At 54.2% G+C, this 18131-nt stretch overlaps 1 protein-coding gene across 4 annotated transcripts in view; it reads right to left on the bottom strand.

Annotated features, from left to right (window-relative positions):
- VPS13C (vacuolar protein sorting 13 homolog C) overlaps positions 1–18131 on the bottom strand; it is a 5236720-nt gene that overhangs the window by 3165782 nt on the left and 2052807 nt on the right. For all 4 annotated transcript variants that reach the window (XM_069624493.1, XM_069624490.1, XM_069624491.1 and 1 more), the window contains one exon: positions 13351–13410. In XM_069624493.1, coding sequence (XP_069480594.1) covers positions 13351–13410 — 60 coding nt within the window. The remainder of the gene's footprint in view (positions 1–13350; positions 13411–18131) is intronic.

Genomic DNA, 18131 nt, shown 5'->3' with positions numbered 1-18131 from the left:
TATGGAGGTTTACAGGTGAGGGCCTGCATCTCTCCCACTCGTCGTGTGGAGGTGATGGCCACAAGAAACGCTGTCTTCCACGATAGGAACTTCAGCGGCGCCGAATGCAAAGGCTCGAATGGAGGGCCCATGAGCCTGGTCAGCACCACATTGAGCTCCCATGCTGGGGCCCGAGCCTTCACCGGCGGGAACGAGTGGAACAGTCCTTTCATGAATGAACCCCTTCACCAGGCGGTGCGACCACAGCGACAAGAGACCCGGAGTTCTGGTGTAGTGGGAGATAGCCGCCAGATGAATTTTGATGGATACGTGCGCCAGCCCCGCCTTGGCCAGCGACAGCAAATACGGCAGCACTTGAGGGGCCGTAATCCGTAGAGGGTTGATCTTCTGTGCACGGCATCAGACAGAGAACCTCTTCCATTTATGTCCATAGCACTTAAGAGTCGAGGACGCCCTGGCCTTGGCAAGTACCTCCTTGCAGTCCGCCGGGATATCGTAGCTTCCGAACTCTAATGCTGCAGGAGCCAGGCATGCAGGTTCAGCGATCCTGTGTCGTGATGCAGGATCGCACCTCCTTCCCTGGCGATAAGATTTGTGTCCGTCGGTAGCCTGACTGGGGGTGGGGGGGGACGCCGACATGTCCTGAAAGTCTGGGAACCATATCTGCCTCAGCCACGCTGGTGCGACAAGGATCATCCTGCACCGGGACCGTCTGAGTTGACTGATGAGTCGCAGAAGCAACGGTGGGAACGCATAGAGGAACAGGCCATCCCAGGGGAAGGAGAATGCATCGCCCATGCTCCCCGGCTGGGGAAAACTGCTGGTGGACCTCCGGCACTTGGTGTTTGTCGCCGTCACGAACAGATCTTTCTGGGGATTGCCCCATCATCAGAATAGGAGATCGACTTGATCCTGCCGGAGCTCCCAGTCGTGGCACGAGCGCAGCTCCCTGCTAAGTGAGTCGGCAACGCTGTTCTTTACTCCTGCCAGGTGGAAGGGTACCAGGAACATCCCCTGGGCGACGGCCTAGTGCCACAGGTGCTGCACTTCTTTGGATAGAGCTGGGGATCTGGTGCTCCCCTGCTTCCGGATGTAGAACATTGTGGTGGTGTTGTCGGTGAAGACCCGTACCACTTTGCCCTTGAGGGTCAGGAGGAAGGATCTGAGAGCCCAGAACACAGCCCGGAGCTCCAGGACGTTGATGTGTAGAGACCTCTCCTCCGGTAGCCAAAGGCCTCTCGCGTGGAGATCTCTGGTGTGCGCGCCCCATCCCTCCAGGGAGGCATCCGTCGTCACCGTTTGCTGATGCGCTGGGGTCTGGAAGTCCATGCCCGCCGTAAGATGCGCGCGGGTGCCCCACCACCGGATCGCCTGCCGGAAAGTCTCGTTGAGGGAGATCTTGTCTTCGAAACATCCCGTCACTTGTACCCAACGGGCATCGAGGAATTCATGCAGCAGCCGCATCCACAACCTGCGCAGGCGCACACAGTCGATGCATGATGACATCATGCTAAGCAAGGACTTGATGGACCTCACCCTGGCTACCTCTGTGGTCAACAGCCGTTGTACCTTGCCCAGGATGGCCTTCATCCTCTCCTCCAACGGTGACGCCAGCCGTGCCACTGTTTTTAGTCTGTCTCCCAGGAACAGGGCTTGGTGCGATGGCACCAAGCAGGACTTCGCAAAGTTTATTGAGAACCGCAATTCCGTGAGCAGGCGATGGTCCTCGCTGTGTGGTCAATGGCGAGTTCTCTTGATTACGCTCAGATGAGCCAATCGTCCAGATAGGGGTAGACGTGGATCCCCTACAGGCGCAGCCACGCCGCCACCGGTGCCAGGCACTTGGTGAAGACCCTTGGCACCGACTTCAACCCGAAGGGCAGTGCCTTGAACTGATAGTGCCGCCCTTGGAACACGAAGCGCAGAAACTTTCGATGTCCTTTGTGTATGGGGATGTGGAAGTAGGCATCCTCCAAGTCCAGCGACGACAGGAAGTTGCCTTCCTCCAGTTGTCCCAGCACGTGCTGAAGGGTGATCATCCGGAACTTCTGGGATTTTATGAATTTGTTGAGGCAGCGGAGGTCTAGAATGGGCCGCCAGCCGCCGGTCTTCTTTCGAACGAGGAAGTACCGCGAGTATACTCCGGAGCCCCAGCACATCTTTGGGACGAGTTCTATCGTGCCCTTCTTCAGCATTGCTCGTACCTCCAGGAGCAGCTACAGAATGTGGTTTGCCTTCCTGGCCTCTGGTGGAAAAAATGGGGACACCACTTTTGGAACTCCAGAGTGTGCCTGTGAGACAGGGCATCGAGCACCCAACGGTCGGTGGAGATGGACTTCCACATGCCGACGAAGTTCGCCAGCCGGCCTCCCACCGGGGTGCTCGGGTGGGGGCCCGACGTCACGGTGGGCTCGGGCTTGCTTCGCTGAGGCCTTGCCACCTTGGGCCCCTTGCTGACGACGATGGTGTCCACCGGCCTTGTTGCAGCCTCTGTAGGGTTCCTGCAACGAAGTGCGGGCCACCTGGTGGTACGACAAGGAGCTGCCGCCGAATCCTTTGGAGGCACCTTGAGCCTTGCCTCCAGAGGTCCGAAAGGACAGGCGTCGCTGAGGGAAAGAGCCCAAGGCCCGGGCCGTCTTGGTGTCCACCTTGATGGCCTGCAGTGACTCGTCCACTGCCTTGCTTAACAGGTTGTTCCCGTTGAAGGGCATGTCCAGTACCCTGGTCTGCACGTCCTGATGGAAGTCGGTGGCCCTGAGCCAACCATGCCGGCGAAGACAAACTCTGTTGCCCATCTGGCGAAAACCGGTGTCAGCAATGTCCGTGGCCACCGTGATGGCGTGGTCCAACGCTACCTCGCCCTCTTGCAGGATTTCAAGGGCTTCCGCCCTCTTGTTGTCTGGGAGGAAGTCCAGGAGGGGAGCGATCTTAAACCACAGCTCCCTGTCGTAGCGGGCCACGATCGCGAGGGCGTTGGCCGCCTTGATAGTCGTTGCTGCCGACGAGATGACCCGTCGTCCCATGGCGTCCAGCTTCTTCCCCTCGCCATGCGGTGGAGAAGTGGAAGTTGATGCTGTCGCTCCTGCCGATTTCTTCTTGGCCGCCGCGGAGACCACCGAACCCGGGGACGGCTGTGCCCTGAGGCACTTAGGTGCAGAGTCTGGGACCCGGTACTACTTCTCGTACCTGTCCCTCTTTGCAGGGGCCGTGGACGGGTTCTTCAGAAGGGACAGTCCTTTGTCCCAGATGTCGTCCAGTAACGGGACCGAGAGGACGGTCTTCCTCTTGGCCTCCCGTTGTCGGTAGAGGAACCCCTCCTTCTTCTGCTCTTCGGGGAATAGCTGGAAAAGCTCAGATGCCCTGGCGATCATGGCGTGAAAGGAGACAATTTCGTCGAGAGGGGAAGCCGCGGAGGGGTGATGGGAGATCAGTTCCGTCGTCACCACCGTCGTCCGTTCCAGTCGTTGCCGTCTCCATCTCATCCCTCGGTAGAGGGTATGGAGGTGAAGGATGGAAGGGTGGGGAAGGATAGACTCGCCTCCGCTTGGGTGGAGGACTCCCCAACGGTCCAGGCGCCGCTGGATCGTCCACTGGAGTCAAGGGTAGCCTCATCCTTATCTCGGTGCACAGGGTTTGCAGTGCCAGCAAAATGTCATCCTGCCTGTCCGTCGGCGGTGGCATTGGTTGCGACGGGAGCGCCGGCAGCAGTGTGGTGTCCGGTTCTTCATCGATCTGACGTTCTTCGTCGGCTCCACACTCGCTCTCTACGTCCGCCTCGTCGGGATCCTTCCCGCGGGCCCTCTCCTCGAACCTCTTGTCCAGTGTTGCCTTGACAATAGACAGCTCGTCCTCGGAAGAGGTATCTGAGTCCATTAGGACTACCTCGCCCCCCCCCTCTTTCTCATCTCAGGGTTTCACGGGGGTCTTTTCGATAGCTGGAAAGATGATTCCCTCTGGTACGGCAGGGAAACTCTAGGCCTCGAAGTCGTCTCCACTGGGGTCACCTCCGCAGCCTTCGCCAGGGCCGCCACGACTCCCTCAATCGAGGCCTTAGCCGGGTGAATCTGGGCCTTCACAACCTTGGCCGCATCTGAGGCCTTCACTGTGGGGGGAGGGTCACCACCTCGCTCCCCCTTGGCTTTCTCTGCCAGGTCCTGCCGGGGCGTCTCCCGAAGCTTACCCGGGTTCTCCGACTTCCTGTTCACTGAGCCGGAGCGTTGGCTCATGGTTGACAGCGTCTGTGACATCGTGCCCTGCCTGGCAGCCAAGGAGCCCGAACCAACGGCGCTCCCTGTGCCCGCAGACTTGCAGTGCTTTGCCTTCTGTTGGGCCCCTGTCACCGGAGCGCCCTCAAAGGTCTTAGAAGACCGCTCGGGCTTCTTCTCACCTGCTACTAGGCTCTTCACCTCCAGCCAGTTAGCGAGTAGTGTACGACGGTCCTTCATGGTCCGGGCGGACATGTTCTTGCAGAACGCACAGTCCTCCTCCACGTGCGACTTGTCAGCGTGAAGGAAGTAGAGGCACCGGGAGTGCTCATCTTCCTTAAAGACGTTCTGTAGTCCACATCCTGGGCATATCCTAAACAGCTTGAATCCAACGGGCGTCGAGTCTCCTTTGTCCTGGGCCATGTCCACGTGGGGTAGGCGTAAAAGATCTTCCGGAATCCTCTAAGAAGTTAAATTCGATGAAAAAAATCACCCTTGAGGGGCATAGAAATTTCCGAAACCGGTCCCCGTTAATCGTAAGATGAAACGGTGGAGCTTGAGGCTCGATTTGACCAAAAAATAAAGAGTAAACTCTTTGGAAAAACGCAAAAAGCAATAAAAGCTTGAGAGCTAAAGCACAAGGACTCCCAACACTTGAACGTGCATTAAAAATCTGAAGATGGCTGCCAGAGGAGGGGCTTAGGTAGAGGGCAGTCATTGGCTGGGGGCAGTATGACCCAGAGACCAGTGATTGGTTATTAGTAGAAAGACAGTTCAGAAACAAAACTGAAACTGATTTTTTTCTTTTACCGAGGATTCCCAGCCTGACGGGGAATATTCATGAGCATGTGAATCCATGCCAGACCCCATGATGGAGAAATCCTGTAACTCGAGGTACCGAATAATCCATTACAAAATAGTAAACAGAGTGCACCTCACCATGCCCCACTCAAGAGTATGTATACAACAGCGACAGGGAAGTGCCCCAGATGTGGTAGCAAGGAAGCAGGAATACTTCACATGTTTTGGTCGGTAGAATGCTTGCTGATTATTGGACGAATGTGTGCAACGCACTGGAAGAAATTTTGGACCAACCAATAGATTGGAACCCAGAGATATGATATGTGTGTTAGGCTTTGTGGGCAAAATGAACCCAATCGGGGGCAAACTATTAAATATTGGTTTGCTATTAGCTAAACGGGCGATACTATTCCATTGGAAAAGTAGAGCTCCCCCAGTGATGGAAGAATGGGTGAGAGCTATGACTTGGGTGAATGATAATGAAGAGGTATACTCCGGCCTACTGCCATTGACATGCTGCCCGAAAGACATTTGGGGAAGTTTCAGACAGTACCTATATGATAAAAGCATAAGTGAGGACAACCAAGAGGAAGAGTTATAATGTATGTATAATAAAGGAGAGCTATACACTCATTTGTATAACTGTACCATCAAGTAACGCAACTGTATTCATTTATTCACATTTGTTGAGCGCACAGCAGCCCGGAGGCATCATGGCGCTTGTTACAGATGGTGATGATCGCTTAGTTACATACAGAAGAATACAGACAATACATACCAGCATACTAGGAATAGATAGCATGCGTAATGGAAGGACATGCAGATAAAGGGTATGTGAGTGAAGTCAGTTAGTTGAAAAGAGCAGTTTTAAGATTTTTGTGGAAGGCATGGAAAGACTTTTCAGCTCTGAGATATGTATAGAGTGCGTTCCAAAGCTTGGGGGAAAGGTAGGGGAAGCCTATCCCTCCTGCCTTAGCTCTGTTGATGCGCGGTACTGTGAGTTGGTTATAGTAGTAGCAAAGTCTGGTGGGCTTTGTTGAGTAAGATCTAGATAGTGTGTCTGATAGGTATGATGGTGCTGAGAGGTTGATGCATTTGTGAGTGGTAGTGAGAATTTTGAATGTAATGGTCTTTGACTGGGAGCCAGTGAACAGTCTTTCTTGCTTGTGTGATGTGGTCTCTTTTAGGTATACTAAGTGCTGCTCTGAGTGAGTTGTTTTGGGTAGTTTGGAGTCTCGCTATATGTGTTTTGGAGGTGCCAACTATGATTTCATTGCAGTAATCAAACTTGGCTCCCATAGTAGCTCTGGCAATGGACAGGCAGTTGTCCTTTGTTAAGAATGGCTTTATAGCATTGATAAGTTTAGTGCTCATTGCGGAGGCAGAGACAAGGAACAAGTTACTTACCTGTAACTGTTGTTCTCCAGCATGGGTCTGGCATGGATTCACATGCTCATGAATATTCCCCGTCGTCAGGCCGGGAATCCTCGGTATAGAAAAAATCAATATCAGTTTCGTTTCTGATCTGTCTTTCTCAGTAGTAACCAATCACTGGTCTCTGGGTCATACTGCCCCCAGCCAATGACTGCCCTCTCCCTAAGCCCCTCCCCTGGCAGCCATCCTCAGATTTGGTAGCACATGAAGTGGCAGTATGACCAAGTGAAGAGCCGCAGAGGGGTAGGCGGGAGGGTTCGCATGTGAATCCATGCCAGACCCATGCTGGAGAACAACAGTTACAGGTAAGTAACTTGTTCCTTCTCCAGCATGGGGTCTGGCATGGATTCACATGCTCATGAATATAAGAATACATAGCAGTATACACATGCACAACCACGGGAGGTGGCACAAGGCTCAATATCAAGCAATACAACAACTCAACATTAAGCAACTCTTACCTCCTCACCAGGCTCACCTTAGGCGAACAGGTTGCGCAGCACTGCCTGGCCGACTCTGGACTCCTCCAGGAGCACACCAGACAGGAACGCCGTAGTAGCAGCGATCGCTCTGGTCGAATCGGCTCTCGGACCGCCGGGCAGCGGTCGGTTTGCCAACCGGTGACAGTTTATGATGCAGCCGGAGACCCATCTGGAAATGGAGGTCTTCGAGAGAGCCTTCCCTTGATTCACAGGTCCAAAGTTCACAAACAGCTGTGATGTCTTCCGGAAACTCTTCGTGTGGTCCACGTAGAACTTCAGCGCTCTAGCTAAATCTCTAGCGAGTGCAGATTCCTCTCAGCCGGCGACGAAGGCGACGGGAAGAAAACTGGCAACACCAAGGGCTCGTTGAGGTGGAAGTCCGACGGCACCTTGGGCATGAAGGAGGGGTGCGTCCTCAGCACCACCCTTGTGTCGTGAAAAGTCAAGTATGGAGGTTTGCAAGACAGGGCCTGGATCTCTCCCGCTCGTCGTGCAGAGGTGATGGCCACGAGGAATGCTGTCTTCCACGACAGAAACTTCAACGGCACTGAATGCATAGGCTCGAATGGGGCCCCCATGAGCCTAGTTAGTACCACGTTGAGCTCCCACGCCGGGGCAGGGGCCTTCACCGGCAGGAATGATCGGAACAGTCCTTTCATAAATTCCTTCACCAGACGATGAGACCACAAGGACGCCCGTCCTGTAGTTCTGGTGTAACGTGAGACGGCAGCCAGATGTACCTTGATGGAAGCGTGAGATAGGCCAGCCTTGGCCAAAGACAGTAGGTACGGCAATACTTGAGGGGCCGTAATCCGCAGAGGGTTAATCTTCTGTGCTCGGCACCAGACAGAGAACCTCTTCCATTTGTGTCCGTAGCACTTGAGAGTTGAGGATGCCCTGGCCTTTGCAAGAACCTCTCTGCAGTCGGCTGGGATGTCGTATCCTCCAAACTCTAGTGCTGCAGGAGCCAGGCCTGCAAGTTCAGCAACTCTGGTTCGTGATGAAGAATGGCGCCTCCTTCCCTGGAGAGAAGATCCGCGTCCGTCGGTAGCTTGACTGGTGTGGACGCTGACAAGTCCAGAAGGTCTGGGAACCAGATCTGCCTCGGCCACGCCGGTGCGACGAGGATCATCCTGCACCGGGACCTCGTGAGCTGGTTGACGAGCCGGAGTGGCAACGGCAACGGTGGGAATGCATAAAGGAACAGGCCGTCCCAGGGGAACGAGAAAGCATCACCCATGCTCCTCGGTTGGGGAAACCTGCCGGCGAACCTCCGGCACTTGGAGTTCACCGCCGTCGCGAAGAGATCAATCTGGGGTTCGCCCCATCGTCAGAAGAGTCGGTCCACTTGATCCTGGCGCAGTTCCCACTCGTGGCACGAGCGCAGCTCCCTGCTGAGTGAGTCGGCGATGTGTTTTTTATCCCTGCCAGATGAAAGGGTACCAGAAACATCCCTTGTGCGATGGCCCAATGCCACAGATCCTGGGCTTCCTTGGACAGGGGATCTGGTTCCGCCCTGCTTCCGAATGTAAAACATCGTGGCGGTGTTGTCGGTGATGATCCTCACCACCTTGCCCTTGAGGGACGGAAGGAAGGACCTGAGGGCCCAGAACACTGCGCGGAGCTCCAAGATGTTGATGTGGAGAGTCTTCTCCTCCGAGCACCAAAGGCCTCTCGTGTGGAGGCCCCCGGTGTGCGCTCCCCAACCTTCCAGGGAGGCATCCGTCGTCACCGTCACCTGGTGGGCCGGGGCTAGGAAGCCTGTTCCCGCTGTCAGATGAGCGCAGACACCCCACCATCGAATCGCCTGACGGAACGTTTCGTCGAGCGAGATCCTGTCCTCGAAGCTGCCAGACGTCTGGATCCAGTGGGCGTCGAGGAATTCTTGCAAGGGCCGCATCCGAAGTCTGCAATGGGGCACCAGATAAATGCAGGAGGACATCATTCCAAGAAGGGACTTGATAGACCTCACTCTGGCCACGTCCGTGGCCAGTAGATGTTGCACCTTTCCTAGGATGGTCTTTATCCTTTCCTCCGACGGTGAGGCCCGCCACGCCACTGTGTCGAGCTGTGCTCCCAGAAACAGGGCGACTTGCGACGGGACCGGGTGGGATTTTGGAAAGTTGATGGAGAACCCCAGGTCCGTGAGCAGCTGGACGGACTTCGCAGTGTGTTCCACGGCGAGCTCCCTTGTCCTTGCCCGTATGAGCCAGTCGTCCAGGTAGGGGTAGACGTGGATCCCCTGCATGCGCAGCCGCGCCACCACCGGTACTAGGCACTTGGTGAACACCCTGGGCGCTGATTTTAATCCGAACGGGAGGGCCTTGAACTGGTAGTGCCGCCCTTTGACCACAAACCTGAGGAACTTTCGGTGCCTCTTTAGAATAGGGATGTGGAAGTAAGCATCCTCCAAGTCCAACGACGACAGGAAATCGCCCTCCTCCAGCTGTCCCAGCACGTGCTGGAGGGTGACCATCCGGAACTTCTGTGCCTTGATGTATTTGTTTAGTCGTCGCAGGTCCAGGATGGGACGCCATCCTCCTGTCTTTTTCCTCACGAGGAAGTATCTTGAGTAAACTCCGGAGCCCCGAAGCCTCTTCGGGACGAGCTCGATGGCACCTTTCCTGAGCATCGCCCGCACTTCCAACAGCAGTTGAGGGACGTGATTTTCCTTCCTGGCCTCGGGAGGAATGCAGGGGCACCTCTTCTGGAACTCGAGGGCGTGCCCCAGGGCCAGGGCGTCCAGCACCCAACGGTCGGTGGAGATGGACTCCCACACGCCGACGAACTTCGTCAGCCGGCCTCCCACCGGGGTGCTTCGGTGGGGGCCCGACCCGACGGACGGTTCAATCTTGCTTGGAGGCCGCTTTGCCTCCTTGACCACCTTGGCGACGACGGCGGGATCCACCTGACTTGCCGCGTCCCCTGTAGGCCTCCTTCGATGAAGACCTGGCCGCTTGACGGTAAGTAGAGGAGCTGCTGCCGGCTCCCTTGGAGGCACCCTGTCTGCCTCCGGTACTCCGAAAGGGCGGCCGTCGTTGTTGGAGCACACCCAGTGCACGGGCCGTCTCCGTGTCCGTCTTGATCGCCTGAAGGGATTCATCAACCGCCTTGCCAAAAAGGTTGTTCCCATCGAAGGGCATGTCCAAAATTTTGGTCTTAACGTCCTGGCGGAAATCTGTCGCCCTGAGCCATCCTCTTCGTCTCAGGCAAACATCGTTGCCCAACTGACGGAAACCGGTGTCGGCGATGTCCGTAGCCACCGTAATGGCGTGGTCTGAGGCAATCTCGCCTTCCTGCAAGATTTCCAGGGCCTCAGCCCTCTTGGCATCCGGAAGGAAGTCCAACAGAGGGGCGATCTTGAACCACAACTCCCTATCGTAGCGGGCTACGATGGCCAGGGCGTTGGCCGCGTTGATGGTCGTCGCTGCAGATGAGATGACCCGTCGTCCCATCGCATCCAGTTTCCTACCCTCACCGTCCGGAGGGGAGGTTGAAGTCGAGGCCGATGCCCCCCCGCGTTCTTCTTGGCCGCCGCCGAAACGACCGAGTCCGGGGTAGGTTGTGCCCTAAGGCACAAGGGGGCAGCGTCGGGGACCCGGTACTTCTTCTCGTACCGGTCCCTCTTCGCAGGAGCCGTGGCAGGGTTCTTGAGGAGGGCGAGCCCCTCATCCCAGATGTCATCAAGAAGCGGTACGGCGAGGACCATCTTCCTTTTAGCCTCGCACCGCTGGTAAAGGAACCCCTCCTTCTTTTCCTCGGGGCAGAGCTGGAAGAGCTCGGATGCCCTGGAGATCATTGCATGGAAGGATCCAATCGCGTCGGGCGGGGACGCCCGGGCAGGGGGCGACGGGGGGCACGTCCCGTCGTCGCCTCCGTCGTCATCCGTACCCGTCGTAGTCGTGTCCATGCCTGTATCATCCCTGTGGGTAGTGGACCGGGGGGAAGGCAGAGAAGACCGCAGAGGCGGGAGAGGAGGCCTAGGATGCGTCCTCCTCCTCTTAGGCGGTGGGCTCCCCGAAGGTCCTGGCTCTGGATCCTCCGTCGGGTCTGGCTCAGGTTCCTCCGTCGGGGGAAGGGGCAACCTAGTCCTTATCTCCGAGCAGAAGGACTGGATGGCTGACAAAATGGCCACCGAGGTGTCCTGCGGCACCGGAAACGACGGGCGTGAGGGCTCTTGAGGAGCCTCGTCTGCGTCACCGTCGCCCCCTCGTCGTCGTCCTCGGCGGGATCCCTCCCGATGGGCTGGGTCTCCTCCACAACTTGGATGAGCTCCTCTTCAGAGGTCGTGTCCGTATCCACGACGGCCACCACCCCCTTCCCCCCTTTCCAACGAGGACTTTGTGGGGGTCTTCTCGATGGGCCTGAAAGACGACTCCCTCCGCGGTGGCAGGGGTCTCTGGTACCTGAGGGCGCCTCCACTGGTGTAGCCTCCACAGGCTGAGCCAGGGCCGCGGCGACATCCTCAATCGAGGTCCTAGCAGGGTGAATCACGGCCAACGTCACCTTCTGTACGCCTGGGGCCTTCAACTTCGGGGGAGGGTCCGAGCCTCGCTCCCCCTCTGCCGGAGTCTTCGAGATCGACCGGGGCCTCTCCAGAAGCTTCGCCGGGTTCTCGGACTTCCTCTTACCCGAGCCAGAGCATTGGCTCGTGGTCGATGGCGCCGGGGAGGGTGTGCCCTGCCTGGCAGCCAAGGAGCCCGACCGTTCAGCGCTCCCGGTGCCCACGGACTCGTTGTGCTTAGCCAGGACTTAGAAGACCGCTCGGACTTCTTCTTCTCGCCTGGTGGGCTCTTACCTTCCAGCCAGTTGGCAAGACGGAGGTGGCGATCCTTCATGGTCCGCTCCGACATGTTTCCACAAAACGCGCAGTCCTTTTCCTTGTGCGTCTTGTCCTCGTGGAGACAGTAGAGGCATAATGAATGCTCGTCCTCCTTGAAAACGTTCTGAAGCTGGCATCCAGGGCAGGTCCTGAATAGCTTCCCGGGCGTCGAGCTCCCTTTCTCCTGGGCCATGTCCGGGGTAGGCCTCGGAACTTCTGGAATCCTCCAAAAGTGTAACTCGACGGAATCTTCACCCTTGAGGTGCGTAGAAAACTCTGAAACGGATCCCCGTTGATCGGAAGTAGAAACAGTGGAGCTTGAGGCTCTTTTAACCGAAAAAAAGAGAAAATCTCCTGAAAAAAAGCACGAAAACGCAGCAAAAGCTCGAGAGCTAAGCACGAGGACTCCCAACACTTGAACGTGCGGTAAAAATCTGAGGATGGCTGCCAGAGGAGGGGCTTAGGGAGAGGGCAGTCATTGGCTGGGGGCAGTATGACCCAGAGACCAGTGATTGGTTACTACTGAGAAAGACAGATCAGAAACGAAACTGATACTGATTTTTTCTATACCGAGGATTCCCGGCCTGACGACGGGGAATATTCATGAGCATGCGAATCCATGCCAGACCCCATGATGGAAAATGGCGCTGACTTGTTTATCCATCGATAGTGTGGCATCAATGTGGACCCCTAGAGTTTTAACAGCGGATAAGACTGGGATGGGTAGTTATTAGGCTGAGAGGGGTCTAGCGTTGGTTTTTTTAAGAGTGGGCACACCCAGGCTTCTTTAAGGCTCTCAGGGACTATGCCTTTTCTGAAAGAGGCATTAATGAAGGCGGTAACGAGAGGAGCGAGTGGCTCAGCACATTCCTTTATGATTTTGGGGGGGCACACATCGCCCTTGCATTGTGATGGTTTGAGATGTTTAAGAATGTCTATGACATCTGCTTCTGTGATTTCCTTGAATGAGAATTTGGGAAAGTTGCTATTTTTGGAATTAGGCAGGGTCTTAGTCGGATAGTTCTGCTTAGGCAATGCCTTGTAATGTTTTGAAATGTTTTGAAATTTTGTTTTGGAGGAGGTCTATTTCTTTTAGCATAGCAGTTTGTATGCTGGTGCACCATTCTTCATCTTTAACGATCTCGTCAGTGCAGATAGGAGGGACTGTTAGTTATTTAAAGATAGTAAAGAGTTCTTTAGTTTGGGAGTTGGCATCAGAGATGCAATGGTTTTCTGCTTCGGATTTAGCATTGAAGATAGAGTCTTTGTACTTTTTAGCGATAGTTTGGAAGTTTTCTTTAGTGAAGTCACAGGGGTTGACGTGCCAGTTTTTAAGCGCCTGGCGTTTGCTTTTGCGCAGGGTTTGGAGCTCCTCAGTGAACCAAGAAAAACATGTGCAAATTAAATACACATTTAAAAAAAGTGTTTTGCCTCCGCGCATTCCTACAAATAAAATAAAAAGGCCAAACAAATTGAAACAAGAAAAGCTAATCATATGAGGAACAGAGCCTGAACAAAATAAGTTGAAAGGGTATATACATTTTGTTTCTTTACCATATAATTGCAGTTTCAGAAGGTAACACTGCTCTTTCTGTCAAGTGCTTACCTTTATTGTCTGCTTGGTGTTGCCAAAATCACTTTGAAATCGTGGACCATTTTTATCCGCCTTATAAAAAAATAGAAAAGAATACAAATTGAGTACCATGAACACATTTGGGACCATCTTTTGTACTAGATGCAGCAAACCTGCATCTGTGTGTCATTTGAAAAAGGATAGCAATAAGGTTTACACCATGACAAGTGATGATCATTAAAGCATGCAACAGAAAACAGGCACACACTTCAGATAAAGTATACAAACATTTGTGCCAAGATATGGAGATCTGAAACACTTGTCCATTCAATTAACAGTAGAGGAACTGATTGCAAAGAAGGCATAATGTGACAAATTCTTATATGAAAGGCAAGGACATGGTATTTGGGAGACCCTTCGGGCCAGAGATCACGGCCGCTCTGCAATTCTGGCCCCAGAATGGTACATGGGGAACATGTCCCCTACCCATCCTCACTTGTTAATGTGGCCCTGATTTACCGAGATATCCACCAAGATCCTAAACAGAGGGTTGTGCAAACCAGAAGAGAACATTATGGGTATTTGAAATTGCCCACTCACAGACAATATTAATGGTAATCAGTCTGAGAAAATGTACTTACAGTGTAATTTCTTATGAATTTTCCTCCAACAGATTCCTCGTCCTGATAGGTATCCTCATAAACGCAGCCCTATAAATGGAGGACACTATGTCTGATTACCTCAATTCTCCCTCTGTTTTCTAATGTGCTGAGCAGCTGAGGAAACCTCAAAAATAGGGAGAACTCGATCACCACAATTGTTCTAAGAACAAAAGTCCAATTTCAAAATTTAGAGATGGGTTGGGATGGCACTGAGAAATCTGTTGCAAAAAATCCTAAGAAAGACCATTACATGTTAAGTCATTTCGTTTCTAATGGAATGCATCCTTCAAAAGGTTCCCCATCTTAAAAACTACCCCAGCAGAATAAAATCACTGCCTCTGAAGGGCCAAGAGGTAGTGACCTTCCCTAGTAGACTGGGCCCTGAAGCCTTTTCAGCACCTATTTAAGTAACTGAGCTTAGCACTCGGAAATGGACAGTACTATTAGGAGTGAAATTGTCTGCTTAGTACTGCTTTCCCTAAATTGGCCTGAGTAAGCTGCTCATCCCGACGGAAGGCAGTAGTTCTAGCCATGTAAAAACTCAGAGCCCTTTTGGATCAAAACTGTGCAACCTCTCCTCCTCTGGCAGCCAACTTCAGATTTAGTAAGCACGTAAAGTGGCAGTATGACCAAGAAGAGACACGGAGGGGCCGGAGGGAGAGTTTGCATGGGAATCCATGTCAGACCCATGCTGGAGAACAATAGTTACAGGTAAGTAACTTAAACCTTCTCCAGCATGGGGTCTAGCATGGATGCACATGCTCTTGAATAACTTATACATAGCAGTACAACATTACACAACCATGGGAGGTGGCAAGGCTTAACAGAAGCAATTAACGCTTACCGCTGGAACAGATGGCACACCAGACAGGAATGCCGTCGTCGCAGCGATCGCTCTGGTGGAGTTAGCTCTCGGACGGCCTGTCAACGGTCGGTTCGCCAACCGATGGCAGTGCATGATGCAGCTAGAGAGCCACCTTGAAATGGAAGCCTTGGTAAAGGCCTTCCCATGGTTCACAGGACCAAAGTTCACGAATAGTTGTGAAGTCTTTTGAAAACTCTTAGTGCGTGTCACGTAGAACTTCAGGGCACGAGCAATAAAGGTTTTGGGAAGAAAACAGGTAACACCAGAGGCTCGTAGAGGTGGAATTCAGACGGAACCTTCAGCATGAAAGAGGAGTGCGTACGCAGTACCACCCATGATTCGTGGAAATTCAGATACGGTTGCTTGCAGGATAGGGCCTGCATCTCACCTACACGTCTGGCTGAGGTGATGGGCCACAAGGAATGCCGCCTTCCACAAGAGAAACTTGAGTGGGGCCTGATGCATAGGCTCGAAGGGGGCCCCTGTGAGCACGTCAGAACCACGTTGAGATACCACGCCGGGGCAGGAGCCTTCACCGGCGGGAAAGATCAGAAAAGTCCTTTGAGAAACTCCTTGATGAGTCTGTGCGACCACAGTGAGGATCTTCCTGGGGATCTGGAGTTGCGGGAGATAGCTGCCAGAAGCATCTTGATGAAGGCATGAGCAGGACCAGCCTTTTCCCAAGGCTATCAAGTATGGAAGGATCTGTAGAGCTGTGACCCACAGAAGCTTCCACTTATGGCCGTAGCACTTTAAGGTCAACGACTCCCTTGCCTTTGCGAGGACCTCCCTGGAGTCCGCTGGCAACTCATAACCTCCAAACTCTAAGGCTGTAGGATCCAAGCCTTCAGGTTCAGCGATCCTGGGTCGTGATGAAGGATTGTGCCTCCCTCTCTGGTGAGAAGATCTGTAACCACTGGCAACTTGACTGGAGGTGCTGCTGACAGGCTGAGAAGGTCAGGATACCAAATCTGCCTTGGCCACGCCGGGGCAAGGAGTATCATCTTGCATTGACACGGTCTAAGTGTGTTGATTTGTAGCAGAAGAGGAAACAGAGAAAACGCGTACAGAAAGAGCCCTTCCCACAGGAAGGAGACAGCGTCCCCCAGGCTCCTCGGCTGGTGGAATCTGCTGACAAACTTCTGGCACTTGGAGTTAACTGCTGTCGCAAACATGCGTGCCCCCCTGCTTCCTGATGTTGAACATGGCAGTGGTGTTGTCCGTGAAGATCCTCAGCACCTTGCTTTTCAGAGACGGTAGGAATGACTTGAGAGCCCAGAACACTGCCCGTAGCTCCAGGATGTTGATATGCATATCCTTCTCTTCGTGCAGCCACAGGCCTCCGGAGTGCAGACGTCCAGTGTGCTGCCCACCCTTCCAGGGAGGCGTCTGTGGTGACGGTCTCCTGGTATGGGGGGTTTTGAAATCCCGTGCCTTGTGTGATGTTGGAATGGAAGGCCACAACTATCGCCCAACGGTACTCTTCGTTGCGAGGGATCTTGTCTCTGAAGTTTCCAGACACCTGTATCCACCGGGTGTCCAGGAATTCCTGTAGGGGTTGCATCTACACCAGGCAGAAACGGATGAGGTAGATGCAGGACAACATCATGCCTAGTAATGACCGGATGGCCCGCACCGTAGCAGTCTTCATCGAAGTTGCACCTTTCCTTGAATGGCTGCTAGCCTCTCCTCCAAGGGCAACGCGAGGCAAGACACTGTATTGAGTCTTGCGCCTAGGAACAGTGCGTCCAGCACCCATCTGTCGGTGGTGATCTCTCTTCACTAACCGACAAACCTCGTCAGCCGGCCTCCCACCAGGGTGCACGAGTGGGGGCCAGATGTTCCGGTCAGTTCATGCTTGCTTTGGTGCCGGCCTCCTCCCTTGCTGGCGACGGCGATGCTGTCCTCTGCTACCTCTGCTACCATAGGGCTGGGAACGGCCTCCTTAGGCTTTTTGCATTGAGGATCCGGAAGGCTGTCTGTAGACGTGGAGGACACTTTTGAAGACCTGCTCGACTTTACCCTGGAGGAGCATAAATAAGACAAGCGCTGATGCTGGAGAGTGCCCAGGGAACAGGCCGTCTCCGTATCTGTCTTGATGGCCTGGAGGGACTCGTCGACGGCCTTCCCAAACAGATTTTCCCCATCGAAAGGCATGTCCAGCACCTTCGCTTGGACCTCCGGACGGAGATTAGTGGCTTTCATCCAACCCTGTTGACAAAGGCAGACAGCATTCCCCATTTGCCGGAACCCTGTGTCGACGACGTCCAATGCCACTGTGATGGCGTGATCTGACGCCAACTCCCCTTAGCGAGGGCTTCCATCTTCTTATCACCAGGGACAAAATTCAGGATCAGTCCAGGCTTGTACCACAATTCCCTGTTGTACCTGGCCAGGATCGCCAGTGCGTTGGCCGCCTTGATAGTGGATGCTGCGGTTTAAATCACCTTCTTTCCCACAGCGTCCATCCTTTCCCACTCGCTGTCCGGAGGGACCGAAGGCGACGAGGATGGATTAGCCAACCATTTCCTCACGACCACCGACATCACCGAATCCAGCGATGGTTGCGACCTCAGGCACGTGTGTGCGGAATCCGGCACCCTATATTTCTTCTCCAGCCTATCCTGCTTGGCTGGAGCCTTGCAAGGGTTCTTCATGAGGGCCAGGCCCGACTGCAAAACATCGTCCAGAAAAGGCACCGCCATGATAGTCTTCCTCTTGGCCTTGTGCCTTTGATACAAGAAGCTCTCCTTCTTGGTTTCCTCAGGTACCTGCTGGAATAGCTCGGAGGCCCTGGCGATCATGGAGTGGAACGACCCCACCTCATCCGGTGGGGACACCCTATGTTGAGCAACTAAATGCGGTGATTCACCGTCCGTTGCGACAATGTCTTCATCATTATCCGTTGTCATGGCTGCATCCGTTCACATTCCCGTGTCTGGGTCTGTTGGGGGAGAAGGGGCCCGACGTGGTGGAGGTGGTTTATATGGGAACGTCAGATGATGCTTCCTCTTCTTTGCTGGAGGCTGATCAGGGACCTGGGGGACCACAGGTACTAGCGCCGGAGGGATTCTCATCTGGATCTCTGACACCAAGGTGTGTAGAGTCAACAGAATACCCAATGAAATGTCCCTCGGTTGAGAAGGCAGAACAGGAATATGCAAGAACTCCTGATCTTTGTCGTCTGTGGTCAAGACCTCCATGGCTTGGGCGACGGCCTGGGAGGGCTGTTTCGGGGCATCTTGGGCCCCGCCCCATTCCCCCCCCCCCCCCCCCGAGGGTCTTGA

The sequence above is a fragment of the Ambystoma mexicanum genome, chromosome 11 (genome assembly GCF_040938575.1).
Source record: "Ambystoma mexicanum isolate Mex_15411 chromosome 11, UKY_AmexF1_1, whole genome shotgun sequence".
NCBI classification, from domain to species: domain Eukaryota; kingdom Metazoa; phylum Chordata; class Amphibia; order Caudata; family Ambystomatidae; genus Ambystoma; species Ambystoma mexicanum.
This window is presented reverse-complemented; position numbering and strand designations above follow the sequence as displayed.